Consider the following 14,849-nt stretch of genomic DNA (forward strand, 5'->3'; position numbering starts at 1 on the left):
TAAATTTAATCACTGAATACTGGACATCTTTAAAAGACTGGAAACAAAAAAGACATTATGCAGCTAAAGATTTGAATCAGATGTGCTCTTTGGGTTTATTGCCCTGCCTGAAAACACACAAATGCAAACACCACAAAACAGCCAAGAATGGGGATTGTTGAAACCAGTTGAAAATGAGTGATCCAGTATCCTCAATCTGGTCAACTTACCTTAGTACATAATGGTCATTTTGTTAGCACAGTTACATATCTCACACACAGAGCACTGATCTCAGAGCATTTATAATGAACTTACACAAGGCTAAGAAACCCTTTTCAGGAATGCATGGATACTACAAATTGCAAAATATGGAAGGTTCAAACTCTGAACTATTTAGTCTTAATTCAAGAGCATCTGGCTACCTAGATGGTTCTTTTTTCTAATGGCTCAATAGGCCATGTTCTTCTATTTTTTTTTCCTAATCAGTTCAATCGTGTCTGAATCTTGGAAACTACCTGGATAAGTCCCTGCAGTTTTCTGGGCAAGATTTTGGAGGTGGTTTGCTATGGCCTCCTTCCTAGGGCTGAGAGAAAATGACTGGCCCAGCTGGCTTTGTGCCTAAGGTGAGACTAGAACTCACAGTCTCCCGGTTTCTAGCCTTAACCTTAATCACCATACCAAACTGGTTCATTCTTCTTTTAATGGAGACCAAATGGGCAATTGACTTCTTTCCTATTTGGGCATTTCCCAATGGATCTCAGATATTGCATCGGCGACCCCCAGTCTGATGCCCTCCAAATGGGTTGGGCAAGAATACCCATAATTTCCAGCCAGTAAGCTAAAGGTCATGTTCTCTAGGACTTACAGGGAGAATTGTCCAATCAATTACTATTTCCAGTCTGTGAAAATGAGAGCAAAACAAATCACAGGGTTTGTGAAAAGAAGGTGTAAAGGAAACCTTCATACAGTATTTGAGGACAGCATCATTTTCAACAGCTTAAGAAACACTGTGATCTATTTACACAGCAGGGAACACAGATGGCCCTTCAAACGGTCACTCACGCCCTGGTCATCTCCCATATAGACTACTGAAATGCGCTCTACGTGGGGCTGCCCTTGAAGAGTATCTGGAAGCTTCAACTGGTACAGAATGTGGCCGCGTGGGCGATTTTAGGTGCTTCAAGATCAGCACATGTAGCAACTTTGCTCCGCAAGCTGCATTGGGCGCCAGTTTGCTTCCGGGTCCAGTTCAAGATGTTGGTTATCACTGTTAAAGCCCTACATGGCATGGGCCCAGGCTACCTGAGGGACCGCCTCTTCCCTGTGACATCAACCCGTCCTACCCGATCAGGCAGAGGGGGCATGTTGCGGACCCCATCAGTAAGAGAATTCCATCTGGCAGGGTCCAGGAGGCGGGCCTTCTCTGCAGCAGCTCCCGCCCTTTGGAACATTCTTCCCCCAGAAGTGAGGTTAGCCCCCTCCCTCCTGGACTTCAGGGAAAAACTGAAAACCTCGTTTTGCCACCAGGCTTGGAGTGGGGGGAGGAATAGCGATTCTTGGGGTTGGCTGGTTCCCTAGTCCAGCCTTCGACTGGCCTTACCGGCTTATGAGCTGAACTAGATCTGCCGTTACTTGGATTTGATTATATTTTTTATATATTTATTGATTAATAGTATTATTTATGATTTTTATTGAATTTTTAAACTGTTTTTATTGTGAACTGCCCAGGGTCCCTCCTTGTAGAGGAGATGGGCGGTGATAAAAGTGTGACAAATAAATAAATAAAATAAAAAACACAATGGAAGGGGTTTTTTTTAATACAAACCTGGAATCTTCCTTCCCATCCCAGAATACTACTGTGTACTCCTGTCCTTGAGAAGAGAAGAAGGACTGTTTCCCACATGGCAGCCAGTACATGCATGTGACAAAGGAGGGACTTTTCATTTGTCCCACGACTGAAGTGGCCAGTGGCCGCTGTATAAAAGAAAGGACAGACTAGAAGAATGATGTTTATATAAAAATCTCCTGATCCCTATACAGAGCACTGTGTGTATCTACAGGATGGATTTACAGAAAATGGTAAGCCATAAATCATGGTTTATACTCTACAATGACTGTGGTTTGCCCAATAAACCTCAGTTTAAAGAAACCATTATTTAGCATGACATGTGCACCCAGCTTATGAAACAACTTTAAAAAGACTGAAGCATCCATGCATTTTTACAATATGAGTGCTGTAGCAACGACCAAGGAAAAATAGATTTAAATGAGCTTTCTGTAACTCAATGCCTTGCAGATGTACTGAGGGTACATCTGCAAGGCAAATAGTTGGCTGAGAAGATGAGATTTGTTATCTGACATGTTTGGATAGCTTCAGCTTGGGCAAGACTACTTTTGAGGGTTCCCGCTTGTTATGCTATGTTTCTTGGTCTCAAAGACTGGAGCCCAACATTCAAGTTCAGAGCAGATATGATTCTACCCTACCTATACCATTTCTTTATGGCTTCCTCTGAGCATTCAGTTGGTCATTGTTAGAAATAGGATGCTGGCCAAGATGGACTAGCTGGGCTCTTTTAGTTTCTTTAGCTCAGAAATATATCAAACAGAACTCTGCCTAAACACCGCATTCTCTCGTACCTTTTCCGGCTTGGTGTCCCAACACTCCATCATGAGTGCCTGCAGTCGGTGGAACTGCACTTCTTCTGGCTGTCCCAGGACAGGACGAATGCCCTTGGAGAGCTTCTTTGAAATTTGAAGCTGATGCTGTCCCAGGATGGGGCGTTGCCCTGATAGCAACTCATACAACACCATTCCATAGGAAAACATGTCCACCTAGGCCAAAGCAGAATGATAGAGAAATTGTGATTCAGAGACACTGTGGTAGGGCAGACAAGGAAGTGACCATCAAGTCTGCAGAGCCTTCAAATCCCATCAGCCTCAACCAGCATGCGATTATGGGAGTTGTATTTCACCATGTTGCTTGCCCTTTCCTTTACACATCATTTCTTGGCTTCCCTTTTATTTCCAAAGTCTGGAATAACAATCAATGCAAAAACTGATAGGGGAAAAACAGCATTAAGATACAAAATTAAGAGACCCTGGGGGAAAATAGCATGTCACATTTCAACATGAAATGTATGTCAATCCCCTTTAAGGTGGAATGGAATCTAAGTCAGACCCAAGTGCACTTTTGTATGTCTATGTGTCCTAACTTTTAATTCAGGGACAAGAAATACTGTATTTTTGTAATAAGTAGTTTGCAAAGGGATTGAATAGTCAAGAACATATTGTTATGTTTGTTGTTGTGTTGTCAAGATGATGAAATGGACAGCCATAAAAGCTGAAATAAATAAATTAATGAATAAAGTCAATGGAGCCCTAATCAACTTGCAATAGAAGAGAATATATATAGCCCAGGGTTGAACTGTGGAGTCCTTGATGCTCTTTGAGCTTGGTTGTTTGCTTGCAGCCGTTTCATTACCTGACTAGGTAACATCAATGCACTGATGATGTTACGTAGTTGGGTACTAAAACATCTGCAAGCAAACAACCAAGCTCAGAGAACACCAAGGACTCCACTAACCAGCTTGTTCAGCTGGAAGGAAGGCAGGAAGGCAGGAAGGCAGGAAGGCAGGCAGGCAGGCAGGCAGGCAGGCAGGCAGGCAGGCAGGCAGGCAGGCAGGCAGGCAGGCAGGCAGGAAGGAAGGAAGGAAGGAAGGAAGGAAGGAAGGAAGGAAGGAAGGAAGGAAGGAAGGAAGGAAGGAAGGAAGGAAGGACAGACTAGGAAATTTGAGTGTCCAGTTTGGCCAGTTTGCCACTACAGTTTAGCATCATGGCATAGTAGAGAAATAGATCTTTAAGAATAGCAGCTGTGGGGAATGGAATTATGATTCTGGCTAATATATGTCCCACGAATTGCACTTTGAATGCCAGTGCCTGCCACAGCACCTTTTCTACATGTACCTTTTCATCATAGACAATGCGAGGTCGTATCTCTGGAGCCTGATAGCCAGGAGTGCCTTCCACCCCCAAAGCTCCTTCATGGAAGGATTGCCGAGAAATCCCATAGTCAGACAGTTTGATATTGATGCTTTCCTTCACGTCTAAAGACCACACGAGAATATTGTCGGATTTCAGGTCACAGAAAATGATGTTCTTCTTGTGGAGGTAGGCGAGGCCTGCTGCAATCTGATACGCAATCTTGAAGGTCAGCATGTGTCCCAATGGTACATAGGAAGCTCCTAGAGTAAGAGACAGGAGAAAAGACCATCAGACTGTCAGCTACACTGGTATCCTGCTCTTCCTTGGGTGGCATCAATAGCACTCCTCCTCTGACTGATTCTTCGCAACAACCCTCTGAAGTATGTTTTGAGTGTGAAAATGTGACTGTCTCAGAGTCACCTAAAGATCTTCACAGCTGAGCAAAGGTTAAAATGGTCTCCTCTGATCCTAGTTTGATAGTGACTACCACTCACCACTTGGGTCTCTAACTAAGTGCCATAAGAACTGATGCCTATGTTTGCTTCAGTTCCCCCTTTTCCTTCCCCATCTCATTTCCTTGCAGGATAGGAGTTTTAAATGATAAACCTGAGATCAGGGACTGTCTTAACTCAATATGAACCCTTTTTGGCTAAAGACCCCAGGGTGGGCATGTTTGGGTAGAAGATCTTCCTTTTACCTTTAGAGTTTTCTGACAGTACAGTGGTGAGGCTGCCCAAAGGAGCCAATTCTAAGGCCAAGCCGAGTGGGTGGATGCTGATCCCAATCAAGGAGACCACACATGGGTACTGAAGGGAGTGGAGCATGCTGGCCTCCTGGCGGAACTCTGAGAAGCTCTTCATGGCATCCATCGCCTGCAGGTGCCTCAGCATCGTGTCTAAGAAAAGAAAAACAGGCATGTATATAAGGACAACCCTGTTGGATCATATCCAATGCCCATGAAACCCTGTATTCTCACAGGGGACATCCAGATGCTTCTTGCAAGCTGGTGGGCCTAAGAGTTACTTTTTGCAGCATAATTTTACAAATAGCGGTCATTTCATGACTGTTGCCACCTTTTCACTGCACCACTTTGAGATGTAACAGACTGAATTCAGATGTGTAGTTGGGAATTGCACAGCTGCCTGTTACTAGTGAGCAAGTCATCATATGGGGACTAGATTGATGAAGCAGTTGTACATCTCTTGATAGGAGATAGGAGAAAGGCAATGGAGCTGGGTTCTCTGCAGAACGGATGGCGGCCTGCCTCCCATCCCATCACATATGCATGCCTAAACAACAGGAAAGCAAAGCACCTGTGCATGTAGATGCCTACAGATGGTGACTAGGAAAGCTGTCCAGAAGATGCAGTTGCCTCCAGCCTTCAAGGAGAGACATTTGACTTCTGCCAATGTGCTTTGCAAAGTGCCCATTCAAATGCTTGGCTTAGCAGCACCAACAGTACTATGCATCACCTCCCACTTTTTGTATTATTAAATAAGCTGACTTAGATGATTTATACATTAATTGTGTAATTATGTTAATTACTTGTGTGATTGTGTTAATTAATTGTGTAATTGTGTACATTGATCCAGATGTACAACTAGTTTGGTTTAGTAGATAGGTAAAGGATCTTTTTCTTCTTTTTTCTAATATTTTTCTTTCTTTCCCCTAAACTAAAAAAAAAAATTCTATTCTTTGCATGCTGCCTTTTGACCATCACTATTCTCAATGCACTTATCAACTCCAGTCATGGTTTCCTTGGGTTTGCAACACTGTGCCAAGGTTTCAAATAAAAGGACTTTCCCAGTCCTTGTATCTAGGAGCTTCCAGATAGACACAACCTGGGAATGCAAGGGACTCAGTCTAACGTTTTATACAGGCAAAGCAGAAGTTTTTGTTTCTCAATCTCATTCTTTGAGTGCTTTCAGATTTCTTTTTTGTGATGTATCTGAGCTTATCTTATTGTTGGTAGGAGGTAGAGATTGCTGGCATTGACTTTTCTTCCCTGTTGAACAACCCTCTATCACTCTGCAGCCTTCTCAACTACCACAGTTCCCATCTGGAAAAAATCCTTTGGGAAGTGTTCTCCTAAATCATCTTCCTTTAGGATTAATCATGGAAGCCAGCAAGGCTGCAGGCCACTGGAAGGATTATTCAGTGACAAATAGGACATTCACACATACTCCTTCAGTAACTTCTTCTCTGTAGTGGCCCCCACCCTCTGGAATATCTTGCCCCCGGAGGTGAGGCAGGCCCCCTCACTCCTGACCTTCCGGAAGGCCCTGAAGACGTGGTTCTGCCGTCTCGCCTGGGGCGGGAAAGTGAATAACCATTCTTGGGGGTGGCTCGCACCCTAGAGTCCCTCCCACCAGCCTGGATTTTATACCTTTCTTGGATTCTATTTATTTACTGTATTTTATTATAACTGTTTTATGAGATGTTAATGTTTATATTTTGCGCTTGATTTTACTGTAAACCACTCAGAGTCCCTCTTTTGGGGGAGATGGGCGGTGGCTAAATTTGATCAATCAATCAATCAATAAAACATGTAACTAAATACGCATGAGAACACTCTACTCCATCCACAAGAATTTTACCAATGTTTCCCTTTTCTTTCCCCCAGTGCATTATCTTTCAGTATTGCCAAACATTTAAGTGTTACTTTTTGTATCAATTACCAGTCTTGCATTCTGTATTTTAATTATACTCAGAAGCCTTCAATACGCAACTGAGGAGAAAGGCAAGATGTAACTCAAATTACTTAATAAGTTGTTTCTGTTAAGCTGAGTAAGAACAAATGAGAAACATCTGCAGAAGAAAGCTTCAGCCCAGCGGAAGCACACATTCTGTCACAAATTCTCTGCACTCAAAACCATTTTTTCCAATCCACACCTCCACACCGCATTTTTCTTCTTATTTCTCATTCTGCAGCAAGCAAGTTTGAGGTATCTGCTTTTAATTCCTATTCACATGCTTCCATAAAGTGGGTTAAAGCAGCCAAAACTCTAATCCCTCTTTCCCATAATGCAGATAGGTAAGCTGTAAATGCTGTATTTAAACAGGTGCTGCTGATACTGGACAGGGGTAACATTTGCCTGCATGTGGATGGAGAACAGCATTGCTCTTCCACACCACTCAAATCTGGGCACATTACCTGCTGCTGAGTTGGCAGAGCTTTTGTATTTTTTAATCTGAAAACGTTTGACTGCTACCGGTTTTCCTTGGTATTGTGCCCGATAAATAACCGTTCCACTTCCTCCTCGGCCGAGAATACTGTTTTCATTTTCTATGTATTCCAGTTTGCCGTTTTCCAGGAATAACCTGCCAAGCATACAGAATGGAGCAGAGAGAGAAATGGAATTATTGAGCAATTCCGGTAAATGCAAGCCAAGAGTTAAGATCACCCATCTCTCCTCCTCCTCCTAATCTCCCAGAACAGACAGTGCCCACTTCCCCTGGCCAGGATGAGTCTTCTTCTCAGGCCATCTGCTGACTAGAAGATTATCAAGCAGAGAACATATTTGTAATTATCATCATTTATAGTCAGGCTGCTTAACTGGCAGCAGCTAATGTATTTTTTGATGGATAGCATCTCTTCAAAGTGCAGGTAGGCTCCTCCATTAGAAAACCAAAGTAACATTCCTGGCATGTACAATTTATGGGTGACAGCTTTTCCCCCAGCTTTTCCTGGGACAGCATGTTTGTTTACAGCAGAGATGCACAACTGCCTCCAGGCTGAGCTTCACACACAGCCTTTACAAAGTGTGCAGAAGATGCTTTCCAAAAAATAGTGTGTGGGGCTAGGGTAGAAAATTCATTCATTCATTCATTATTTAATTTTTTGCCCCGCCTTTATTATTACAGGAGATTTCATTTCATTTCTATTTAGATGTAATTAAAGGCATTGTTAACCTTGTATAGTTAATAGTTTCCTCCAGCAGGTGGCAGCCAACCTGGGCTGATGCCCCAAAAAACTAAGCAGGGTGAGATATGGCTTGTACTTGGATAGGAGACCACTAGGAACTCCCAGGTTGTAAGCTAGGCTGTGAAATTTAAAAAAAAAAAATCCCAGAAAGAAATGACAAGCCAATTCTGAACTGCCGACAAGAAAACTGCATGGGTGTATCCATGGTCAAGGCCGCAACTACGGGGGGGGGGGGGGGCAAGCCGGGCATGTGCCCTGGGTGCCGTGATGGGGGGGGGGGCAAAATGACAAAATAGTATTTGTATACTGAATGTCTGCCCCAGAGGGGGGGTGAAGAATCCAAGTTTGCCTGGGTGACGCAGACCCTAGTTGCCACGCTGTCCATGGTGTCACCAGTAGTCAAGCTTTTTTACTTATCTTCCATCACACCAAAAATTCCAATTTGGTACCAATTTCAGGTGGTCCAGTTGTGACCAAGCTACCCATTATTACCCATCATTAAGTATAGCATAGAACTAGGTCACTCTTTCCAAACTTGACACCACCAGATGGACTGAAAATGCAATTTCCCAAACTCTTTGGTGGAGATTCTGGAAGCTGAAGTTCTAACCTACCTGAAGGGCACCAGGCTGGAAAAGTCTCCCAGGGTAAACTAAGGTAGGCAGAAATTTAAGGAATTTGCTGGAAGCATCTCCCAAATGTATATTCTTGTCCACGGTATGTGATTGAAAAATGGTTATTGTAGGAAACCCCAGGGAATAAAACTCAGGTGCCATAATTTTGGGAGGAAGAATGGGAGATCCTTATTACCTGGCTGGAAAATCCGTCATGAAGAGTTCAGGGACCAACTCCTGTAAAGGGACAGGTAGATCTGGATGCTGGGTGCAGGTGATGCTGTCCTGCTCAATGGCTGTGAGAAAACAGTCTTCCATGTTGAAGTACTGGACATCTTCCTTTGGGCTGCTTTTTCCATCATGGGGCTTTGCGGTTGAACAGACAGGGCAAGGTACATACTGCTCCATCAGTAGAGTCCCATCACTCTCTGTGGCGGTAAGGGCTGGAAAAACAAAATGCAAATGGTCCACACTGGAGATGCCTCTTTCCAAAAAGGGTTGCCCAAAACAGGACAAGGAGGAGAGGAGTTGGCACCAGCTGTTCTTTCTGTCCCATGAAGGAACAGGAACATGTTCAACCCACTGAAAAATACACATGGAATATCAAGGCCATAGGAAGCCCAGGGACTGCACAAAGCATCACTTGATGGGTATCAGAAGAATGTGAAATGGGGGTTGCAGAGACAGGACAGCTACAAATCTGCACTTCAATCCAAATAAGATCATGTGCTAGAACTGGTATTGTAGGAGGAGAGCTGTGCTATTCAATCATCAGAAGCAACACTTTTTCAGACTAACAAATGTATTAAAAGGTGTAACAAAAAACACTGCTGGACTTCTTCTAGTTTTTGCACCAGAACTGGGTTTCTGAGTCCTGCTGCCAGAAAATTCAGACCCTCGCTGAAGAAGTACTAGCTTCCATGCCAAATTCTTTTCAAGGTCTGGAAAGGCCAATGAAAAGAAAACTCTCCTCCTGCATGCTTTGAAAAGCTTGCTAGAAACACTACTTACTTAAAAATAAATCCCCTTGTAGGCCATTCTAAATCCCAGGAAGTTAAACTGGTAGGGAAGAGTTAGAGAGGGCAGCTTAGAGGACCTATTTATCAAAAACATCAATTTCAGGCCCTTTTTAAAATTCAAGCTGGGTTGTGCAACTTTTTTCAGGCGAAGAGCCATAATTTGCCTTTGACGTACCATGCCAGGAACTACATTCCCCAAAGTCTTCAGACTCAAGACAAAAGCTAAACTTGATTTAATTTAATTGATGTCACAATTACATTATATTAAATTAGTTAATGCAGTTAATACCATTATTTTCCCCTTCCGGCCCACAAAAGCCAAAGACAACTTGGTTGTAACTTTTGACAGGGCTCTAGGGAGCTTCCCCAAAACTTCAAGGAATGACAGATAGCTCTGGGCTTCTGGTTGTGCTCCTTCACAGAAGAACTTCAGAAGAGCTCTGCTGAACCAAGCCAAAGCTCATCCTGGTCCTCCAGTTTGTGTATCACAGTAGCTAACCAGATATTTCTGGGATGCTTTGCAAGCAGACAAACATATACTCCTCTCCTGCTGTTGTTCCCTTGCAACTGGTATCTGGGGCATGTTGGCCTACCTAGGAGGTAACACTGATTCTTCAAGACTAACAGTGCTTAACAGACTGTCCTCCAAGAATTTATCTGATCCCCTTTTAAAGCCATCCAAGGAAATGCTGATCACCACATTTTATGGTGATTGAATTCAAAGTACTTCCTTTTATCTGCTCTGATTCTCCTTCCAATCATTTTCACTGGATGACCCTGGACTTAAGTGTTTCAAAAGAGGGAGGAAAAATGTTTCCTTGGCCACTTTCTCCATGCCATGCATGATTTTATCCACCTCGATCATGCTTTCTGCGAGTCTCCTTGGTTGCCCTCTTTTCCACTGCCTTCCAGCTGTATTATATCCTTTTCCAAATATGGCAACCAGAACCTATTTATTCTGATGTAAGTAGACCACACTAAGGCAACATGGGAATGTACCAGAACCCAAAGGAGCACACGAAGATGTTTGCTTGTAAAAGAGAAAGTGAATGGATATAACTTCCCCTAAAATCAAGTGGGCAACAGCAGCTCTTTTACAGTATTAGAAAACCCCACAAAAAAATGTTGGGGATGATTTTAAAAATGCCAAGTTGGATACCTCCTCTACCTAGTCAAGATTAGCCTTCTCCAATCTGTTGCCTACTAGATATCTTGGACTAACAGAAGAGAATCTATGTAGCTCAGGGTTGAACTGTGGCTTCCTTGGTGCTCTCTGAGCTTGGGTGTTGGCTTGCAGACATTTCATTACCTGACTCGGTAACATCATCAGTGTGAATGAGCGTGGGGTTTGCTCCTTGCTTATATACAGTGGCTTGCCCTGCCAGTGTTGGTGGGGGTGTAGTTTTTTTCTTGGTAGTTCCTTGATTTGGGTGTGGTTTCCTGCTTGATTGTCTGGTCATACCCTAATCAAGGAACTACCAAGGAGAAAACTACACCCCCACCAACACTGGCAGGGCAAGCTACTACATATAAACAGGGAGCAAACCCCACACTCACTCGCACGGATGATGTTACCTAGTCAGGTAATGAAATGTCTGCAAGCCAACAACCAAGCTCAGAGGGCACCAAGGACTCCATATCTTAGACCATCAGGCCTACCATTCCCAGTACCATAGCTTGGGACTTGTAGTAGCCCATATCTGGAAGGCATTAGATCAAGGAAAATTTCCCCAGATGATGCAGTGTGCCACTGATAGGTCTGGAAGAAATATGCATGCATTTTGCAAAATATTATGCTGCTTTTTAAATTAAGGAACTGCAAGCAAAAATTTGCAGAACCACCTTTTCTTCATAACCCCACCTTCCCAGTTTTCTGAGAGCTCAACCTCAGGGAGAGCACTACGTTACATGTTTTGACATTTAAGGCCTGTGCAATAAAGAAAATTACATTTTTTTTCTTTTTTCAGCAGGATGTTGCCGGAGTCACATAATCATGAAAGAAATGACTTAACTCTTAGTTCTGTATTTTTAGTACATAGCTTCTTTATCAGTTCAAATATCCCAAACCTATTCTGATCAGAATTTGAATTTGGTTTTAAAAATGCCTTTCTTCTTTTTCATGCATTACTAACATTCAGAAACGATCAGTGTTAACCCAATTAATGGAATAATATTACTCTTGATGATTAGTTGATGAATCAATCACCGTGGTTGTTAAAATGATCTGAATCTGCATCCAAACAAAAATAACATTCTGAAACTAAAAGCACAGTATTCTTTGACTTTAAATGATGCATGCATATTTCATAACTGACATTTTAGAAAAGGGAGGAAATGCCTCTTTAAGATGCATTCTCGGGGTTTTTTTTAGGCCACTAGCTCTTTTGGAGTGCATGAGCAGAGGCACACGCACACAAACACACTTGTATTAGATTATCATCCTCAAGTTTATGAAATTTGAGTGATCACATTAATATAATATGACATAGGATGAAAAAATTATGCATTTTTCACAAACCATCCTGAAGCACTCAATGCAATCTTTACAAATTATAGTTGAAGTAGACCAGCTGATAGTGGGGTTGAACACATAACCATGTTGGATAATGGTTTCTTAAATAAGTCATAATGGACTAACTGGGTTCACACCATACTGTAACACATAAATTATGGCTTATATCCATAACATAGCATCCATAACCTCTGTTGAACACCTGGCTCTTCCCACAGGTATTGGACCAGAAATTTAAGTGAGCCCATTTAAATAGTTTATGTGATTACTTTGCTATAGGGTTTATTAGTTATGAACTACCTCTGAGGTGATGTGTTTTCATTGTTTTGTTATATTTTATATTTTTAGCTGACCATTAGCCACCAAGAGTGGCATGATGGATAGGTGGCCATATAATTTGAATGAATGGATAAATGCATGAATGAATGAATGAATGAATGAGATGGATTCATACAGCACAAAAGCCAAAACAGAACCAATCACATCATGGCTTCTTGTAATGTGTGAATCCAATCAAAAAATCCCCAACATCAGCCAGGATGCTATATCCTTAAGGATAACATGAAATAATATTTCAAGCTTGGGCCACTTCATCCCCACTATAGCAGAAATGACACATAAATCATTCTTACCAGGAAACCACTGGTCTATCAAAGAATTCACATGATCAGTGATAAAAGCCATGGCTGAAAAATCCCTCACATCAGACTGGCAGATGATTTTAATGCCACCACTTTTCTTCTTCTTCCAATTCACATCAGAGGACTCCACACTGCCAGAACCAAAGCCAGGAGAAGGAACATTGAGAAACTGTTCAAAAGTGAGGAGAATGGAGTATATTTCCAACAGCTTTTCCACTGAGTCTCAGCTGCTAAGAAATCTGCTCACCTCTATTGTTTATAAATACTAATATTTATTTGTATTTATTTCTTACATCTATACCTTTCATTCAGGTGCAAAAGGCGATGTACCAAATGCTCCCTCCTCCCATGTGATACAGCATGTAGCCCAGGTTTGTCACACACTGTTAGACTTGCTGTCTCCCACCCTTTCACTTCTTGCAATACAGTTTACTTGGAATTATTCCTAGGAATTAAACACTCCAGTTTAATTTCCAGTTCAGAAAGACAACAGGGTTCTTTTTATAAACAGAAAGGAGAAAAGGTTGGTAGTTGGAAATAAAACAGTGGGAGGTTATATATACAACTCTCTGTCTGAATCCACAGCATGAATTCTGAAATTGCTCTTCATTGTTTTAGGGTCAACGAAGTTGAACATTTGCATTGGTGCAGTGAAAGACCATGTCTGGAAGGCAATGCAGATGAGCTCCAAGGACCACACTATAGTCCTTCAAATCTGCAGGATCTACTTCGTTTTCACTAGACCCATGTATTTCTTCTAAGCAGAACCAGACTCAAAACAGTGCCTATGGAGGGCAATTCACATTCAATTCAATTGATTTTATTATGGCCACTGACCAGTACAAGATACAATTCTATAAAAATATGCACATTAGCCATTAGCCATAAAATATGACCCATCTAAATTAAAATAATTTTAAATTTGAGTTTACAAGTTCCAATTAAGTGTTAAAATACGTTTGGATCACAATGTAAGTGAGCCCCTTTGGCAATTCACATTGAGGATTAAGATGTTTGGAGAAAGCTGCTAAGTCTGGGACTGTGTTTTCAGCATCAGAATAGAACTCATAGCTCAAAAATCTGTTGATCTTAAAGAAGATCAACAAAGGAAAAAAATATTCAGTGCCACTAGTTGCAGCAAGATAGAAGTTGTGAACAGGAGAACACAAATATCTATGTTGGCCTCCAAGCTTTCTAGCCTTAAAAATGTTCTGCCTTCATCATGTCCAAATCTGAGAATTTTTTTTAGGAAACACATAACCCAAAATGTGGGGTTTTAGAATAGTGAGTTTCGAAGTACAAAGCTGGCCTTTAGAAAAATGTAAAGGAGGAGGAGATACGGAAGCTGGCCTTGAGAAAAATATGCATCATCATCATCATCATCTGTGGTGATTTCTTTCTTTTCCAGTGGGTCTTCAGAGAAGATGCTAGCTTCCTGCTTTTTCCAGTTAATGCAGTGGCAAGAAATAAAATGTTTTCATTTAAGAATCACACACACACACCTGATCTTAGCCAAAAGGCCAAGAAGCAATAGTCCTAAGAATCAATGGATCAACATTTCTTTTGGTCTTTTAGGCTGCAATTGTATTCACAGTTATTGAAGAGAAATCTCCACTGAACTCCATAGATTTAAAACTAACAGCCCAGAATCACCTTGTCAAACTAAGTCAACTTAGTCAAATCTAAGTAACTGGTGACCAGGACCCGAGCCATTTTATATGGTTCTGTAATGGCTCTAACAATAATTGTGAAAAATTAAGCTCATATCTCTGCTTATCAAGAACTATAAATGATGGGAGGCATTTTTAAAGCTCCATCTCACTTTGGGGTTTGGTATGCAATACCTCAGGGTCCACCTTCCTTAATATTTACCTTAAGTAGCCTCCATCAAAAGAGACAAACAGTCCTTCTTGCCAATAAATTGTGTGATTTCTTTTAACCCGGAATGTGCTGCATCTGTTTCTCTGTGTGCCTGTGAAGCTGTAGATTGCAGATCTTCTAGTTCTGTCCTTGGCTGTCTTCTTGTTTTCAAAGAACTAGAAGAGAAAAATTGGGCATATTATAAAAAGAACTGTATCAGATCAGTATAGTCAAGAATTCTTTCTTCTTCATAGCCAACTAGATGCCTCCTATTCGAATATGAAAATAATAGCACCCTTTTTGCTAAGCTATTGAACA

The 14,849-nt window shown here is 41.8% G+C and overlaps 1 protein-coding gene across 1 annotated transcript in view; it reads right to left on the minus strand.

Annotated features, from left to right (window-relative positions):
• The window catches only part of LRRK1 (leucine rich repeat kinase 1), a 68,177-nt gene that overhangs the window by 9,915 nt on the left and 43,413 nt on the right, over positions 1–14,849 (minus strand). The window contains exons 21-28 of the mRNA XM_063314289.1: positions 14,544–14,707; positions 12,663–12,802; positions 8,696–8,942; positions 7,115–7,281; positions 4,658–4,855; positions 3,943–4,220; positions 2,617–2,811; positions 1,805–1,953 (exon numbers count right to left, since the gene is read on the minus strand). Coding sequence (XP_063170359.1) covers positions 1,805–1,953; positions 2,617–2,811; positions 3,943–4,220; positions 4,658–4,855; positions 7,115–7,281; positions 8,696–8,942; positions 12,663–12,802; positions 14,544–14,707 — 1,538 coding nt within the window. The remainder of the gene's footprint in view (positions 1–1,804; positions 1,954–2,616; positions 2,812–3,942; positions 4,221–4,657; positions 4,856–7,114; positions 7,282–8,695; positions 8,943–12,662; positions 12,803–14,543; positions 14,708–14,849) is intronic.

Source organism: Candoia aspera, chromosome 13 (assembly GCF_035149785.1).
Source record: "Candoia aspera isolate rCanAsp1 chromosome 13, rCanAsp1.hap2, whole genome shotgun sequence".
Classification (NCBI taxonomy): domain Eukaryota; kingdom Metazoa; phylum Chordata; class Lepidosauria; order Squamata; family Boidae; genus Candoia; species Candoia aspera.